Source organism: Megalops cyprinoides, chromosome 19 (assembly GCF_013368585.1).
Source record: "Megalops cyprinoides isolate fMegCyp1 chromosome 19, fMegCyp1.pri, whole genome shotgun sequence".
NCBI lineage: Eukaryota > Metazoa > Chordata > Actinopteri > Elopiformes > Megalopidae > Megalops > Megalops cyprinoides.
In genome coordinates, this window is record NC_050601.1 from 1 (window position 1) to 5,000 (window position 5,000).

The 5,000-nt window shown below is 48.5% G+C and overlaps 1 protein-coding gene across 1 annotated transcript in view; it reads left to right on the top strand.

Annotated features, from left to right (window-relative positions):
- Nucleotides 1-4,639: 4,639 nt before the first annotated feature.
- The window catches only part of col5a3a (collagen, type V, alpha 3a), a gene marked incomplete at its 5' end in the record, with an annotated part of 46,074 nt that continues 45,713 nt past the window's right edge, over nt 4,640-5,000 (top strand). Inside the window, one exon of the mRNA XM_036552264.1 lies at nt 4,640-4,807. Within this exon, the coding sequence (XP_036408157.1) occupies nt 4,640-4,807 (168 nt within the window). The remainder of the gene's footprint in view (nt 4,808-5,000) is intronic.

Consider the following 5,000-nt stretch of genomic DNA (forward strand, 5'->3'; position numbering starts at 1 on the left):
TTTGTTATTGCATATCAAAGTGTGCTGTAAGCTGCTGTGTCTGAACCGTCTCTGTAAATCAGTACCTGATGTAGGCCAGATGCTGGTACTTACACTGAAGCCTCAGTCTGGGATTCATTTTGCTTTACCCTCGTCTGTCTGACGCCTGGCTCTTCTCCATTTCTCCCTGTTCTCCCATTGCTCTTTCTCTCTCTCCTTCCCCCCCCCCCCCCTCCTCTCTGTCCTTCCCTCTCTCTCTCCCTCTCTCTCTATCTGTCTCTCCTTCTCTCTCTCCTTCTCCCCCTCTCTCTCTGTCCTTCCCTCTCTCTCCCTCTCTCTCTCCCTCTCTCTCGATCTGTCTCTCCTTCTCTCTCTCCTTCTCCCCCTCTCTCTCTGTCCTTCCCTCTCTCTCCCTCTCTCTCTCTCTCTGTCCCTTCCCTCTCTCTCCCCTCTCTCTCTCTCTCTGTCCTTCCCTCTCTCTCTCCCCTCCCTCTCTCTCTGTCCTTCCCTCTCTCTCTCTCCCTCCCTCTCTCTCTCGTCCTTCCCTCTTTCCTTTCTCCCCTCTCTCTCTGTCCTTCCCTCTCTCTCTATCTGTCTCTCCTTCCCCTCTCCTCCTTCTCCCCCTCTCTCTCTCCCTCCCTCCTGTCTGACTCCCACTCAATCTCACCTCTAATTCTCTTCTTTCTTTCCTTCTTGTACATGTGTATGTGTGAGCATTGGGCATTGATTTGTAGTTGGTGTGTTGGTTATATGGTACTTATGTGTGTGGGTGTATTTGTGTGTGTGCTTGTGTAAGGCGTGTGTGTGTGTGACACTGTGTATTTGTCTGAGCGTATGTGTGTGTAGCAGGGGGAAGGGGAGTTTGTTTGTGACTCTGTGTGACACTGTATGTTTCTTTGTGACTTTGTGAGTCTCTGCATGCATCTCAATGTAAGTTTTTGTGTGCGAGTCTGTGTGTGTGTCTGTATGTGAGTCTATGTGAGTCTGTGTCTGTGTGGGTGTGAGTCTCTGTGTAAGTGTGTGTGTATATGTGGGTCTGTGTGTGTGTGTGTGAGTGTGTTTGTGAGTCTCTGTGTATGTGTGTGTATATGTGGATCTGTGTGTGTGAGTGTGTGTGTGAGTGTGTGTGTGAGTGTGTGTGTGAGTGTGTGAGTGTGTGTGTGTGTGTGTGTGTGTGTGTGTGTGTGTGTGTGTGAGTGTGTGTGTGTGTGTGTGTGTGTGTGTGTGTGTGTGAGTGAGTGTGTGAGTGAGTGTGTGAGTGAGTGGTGTGTGTGTGTGTGTGTGAGTGTGTGAGTGTGTGTTTGTGAGTGTGTGTGAGTGTGTGTGAGTCTGGTTCTACTGCACTCATTCAGCTAACTCCTATAGCTCTTCTTTTCTCCTCCTCTTTTCACACTCCAGACTGCAGAACTTTGTGCCCTTTGGACTGTTCCAACAGGATGGGTTACGGGTGGGGTGGGGACACTTTGTGAACTCAGGTCCTGTCTGTAATAAAATAGAATGTTCCAAGGGGATGGTCTTGGGGGGGAGGGGCATTTTGTGAACTCACACCAAACACTCCAGGACAGAAAAAGAATCAGAGGAACTTTAATGAGAGGGTTTAATGCTGTCTTCCTCTGTGTCCTGTTATTAATACCCCCTGCTAACGAAGGCTCTCTGTCTGGTTGCCATGACGCTAAGCTCTGTCACTTTTCTGTATGGCAGTGACTGCCAACTGTGCCCAGTGTTTTCTTCTTTCACCTAAATTCCCTGGCTTGCAGCAGTGTGGAGCAGCGGTCAGAGCAGCAGTGTGGAGCAGCGGTCAGAGCAGCAGTGTGGAGCAGCGGTCAGAGCAGCGGTCAGAGCAGCAGTGTGGAGCAGTGGTCAGAGCAGCAGTGTGGAGCAGCGGTCAGAGCAGCAGTGTGGAGCAGCGGTCAGAGCAGCAGTGTGGAGCAGCGGTCAGAGCAGCAGTGTGGATCAGTGGTCAGAGCAGCGGTCAGAGCAGCAGTGTGGATCAGTGGTCAGAGCAGAAGTGTGGAGCAGTGATCAGTGCAGCAGTGTGGAGCAGTGATCAGTGCAGCAGCGTGGAGCAGCGGTCAGAGCAGCAGTGTGGATCAGTGGTCAGAGCAGAAGTGTGGAGCAGTGATCAGTGCAGAAGTGTGGAGCAGTGATCAGTGCAGCAGCGTGGAGCAGCGGTCAGAGCAGCAGTGTGGATCAGTGGTCAGGGCAGCCTTGTGGAGCAGTGGTTACTATGTGAAATGTCAGTTTCTCTGGATAATCAGGCATCTGCTGAGCAGATAAAGTCATACAATGTAACGAGGCTGTTAGTGTGCAGAGAAGGAGCTGCAGCTGGCACTCACTTTCCACATGTTTAATCAACATGACCTGTGGAAGAGGGGAAGGGGGGAGAGAGGGAGAGAGGGAGGGAGGGAGAGGGAGAGAGGGAGAGGGAGAGAGGGAGAGAGGGCGGGGGGAGGGAGGAATGGAGAGAGAGGGAGAGGGAGGAGGGAGAGAGAGCAAGTGAAAGAGAGAGAGAGAGAGAGAGTAGAGTGGGGAGAGAATAGTTGCTTGGTTTGTGGAGGGCCCAGGGGCTGTTCAGATTGAACCCGTACAAACGCCACTGCATCTCATTTGGTGATGGTCTTAGCTAGGTCACATGGTTTGGCCAATTTATTTAATTTTGTAACAGTTAAAATTTTTCTTTGAAAATTTTAAAAATTCTCTCAAGGTAGTGAAACCTGGTCAGCATGTCTCTTGCACAATAGGTTTTTTAGCAAATGAGTAGTAAGTCCACTAACCTGGATCTTACACCAGTCTGCATTCCTTGAAAAGCAACTAGATGGCCTTCTGCTCCTAGACCTGTCAAATCAGATACTCTTCTTTAACCATCATTACAGTTCATACTCCTCCTGTACTGAACAGCAAAGCTTTCATAAGCTGACATGAAGTGTAAATTGAAGGTGTTGAGGCTACAGTCTGGTACATGTGTACGTTTCTGAATGTGTCTGTGATGCTCATGGTGACAGGCTAAGACCACAGACATCACTAGCCATTGAATTTTACCCACAGTGTTGATCTTGAACAAAACGTCCTGGAAGACACTGCTTGATGGATTGACATTGTCGCTTGTCTTAAAAAGCTACACACAGTGTGTTCTTGCTTCACGGTGGATGTTTTGTCCAATCAAAATCTATCCTTTTTGATTGTTCCTACATTGGACAAAAACGGATGCCATAAGCCAGTCAAAAGCCAATTAAAAATCTAGGATAGGCATTGCTCCTCTTCGTCCCAGACTGACACTGCTGCGGCTGCTGCTGACCGTCTCCGAGAGCACAGAGAGACGCCCGTGGTCCCCTGCGTCCCCCCCAGCCGCCACAGACAGCAGTCAGAGCAGCACATCTCATGTGCAGCTTTATGCAGTGAAACTTATTTTTAGGACTTCAACTTAAATTTAGGACACACCTACTGGCAGAACAGGTCACATGGCATGGAAACCACTGGAAGCCTCGGGTTAAGTTTGAATTTGAATGTGAATGAGGTTGGATGGAAGAAAAGGAAAGAGGGAAGGAGAATGAAAGGGTGGGTGGTGTAGGGGGAAGAAGAAAGAGATACTCTGACACCCTCCCCCCAAATTATTGAGACAGGTGTCAGCTGTCAGATGTGAAGCTGGAGGGTTGTGGGATTGGTGTATAGTCTGTGCAGGGTTCTCTACCCACTAATAACACCCCGACGCCCACCTGCACACCCCCCTGGCTCAGTCTGTCTGCTCAGTAATGCAGGAAGCATGTGGGAAAGGCCACCTGGCCAGTCTCACGGATCAGAGGGCCAAAGACTACATTTCCCAGAATTGCACTGCAGTGAGCACAAGCTTCATGAGTGCTGTGATAGTCCTGCTTATGAACAAAGAGCTCTGTAACACCATTGTATTTAGCAAAATGAACTCCAGATGGTGCTGCAGGGCTTACCACAAGCAGAGAGTGTCATACATAATTCACTGCATTGAAAGGCTTTGAGAATGGTTGTTAGGAGTATATCTGAATGTGAATGAGTGAATAAATTTGTAAATAAATGAATGAATAAATTCAGCACCATTGCTGTTTCAGAATAATTTATACACAGTTTCCTGTGATCGAAGTGACATCAGTGTCTGCATATTGCAGCAGGTTGCCTGACTGCGCAGGCAGTGATGTCAGAGTCTGCAGGCAGTGATGTCAGAGTCTGCAGGCAGTGATGTCAGCAGCTGCCCACCCCTCAGTCCTCTTTTGCCTCGTCAACATTTGTTGCTCTGTAATTACGTCCATCAGAGCAGCCTCTCATTGGCTGAATGCTGTAAGTGTGTGCATGTGGTGGGAGTATTTTGTGTTACATTATATTTACATTTATTCATCTGGCAGATGCTTTTATCCGAAGTGAGGCAGAGTGCAACACAAGCAAAAGCCATACATGGAGTCACAATAATGGAAGTGCTGCATGACCAAGTTTCAATAGTTGACCAGACAAGGTACAAGCTGGCTGGCAGAGACACAAGTGCGTTAAACCATTATTTTTTAATGGAAAACAGAGTTCAGCTACACAGTGTTGTGGGTCCGTTTTAAATATTATGTGTGAAGCAGATAGAACAGTACATATGAATTACATACGAATTGTTTAAAATGATTTGTTCCCACCTCTCTACTGTGAACAGCCAACCCTATCGATGTCCTGAGAATACTGGACCTATCAGAAGACATGGAGGGCGTTTCCATGGAAGCAGGGCTGTGTACCAGCAGGAAGGGAGCAGAGGAGACAGACATGGCTTTCAGAATAGACAAGAAGATCCAGCTCAGCGCACCAACCAAACAGCTCTTTCCTGGTACACACACACTCACACACACACACTCACACTCGCACACACTCACACACACACACACACACACACACAATATCACTATACACACACACGCTCACACACACACACACGCACACACTCACACACATACTCACACACACACACTCACACACACACACACACACACACACACACACACACGCACACACACACACAA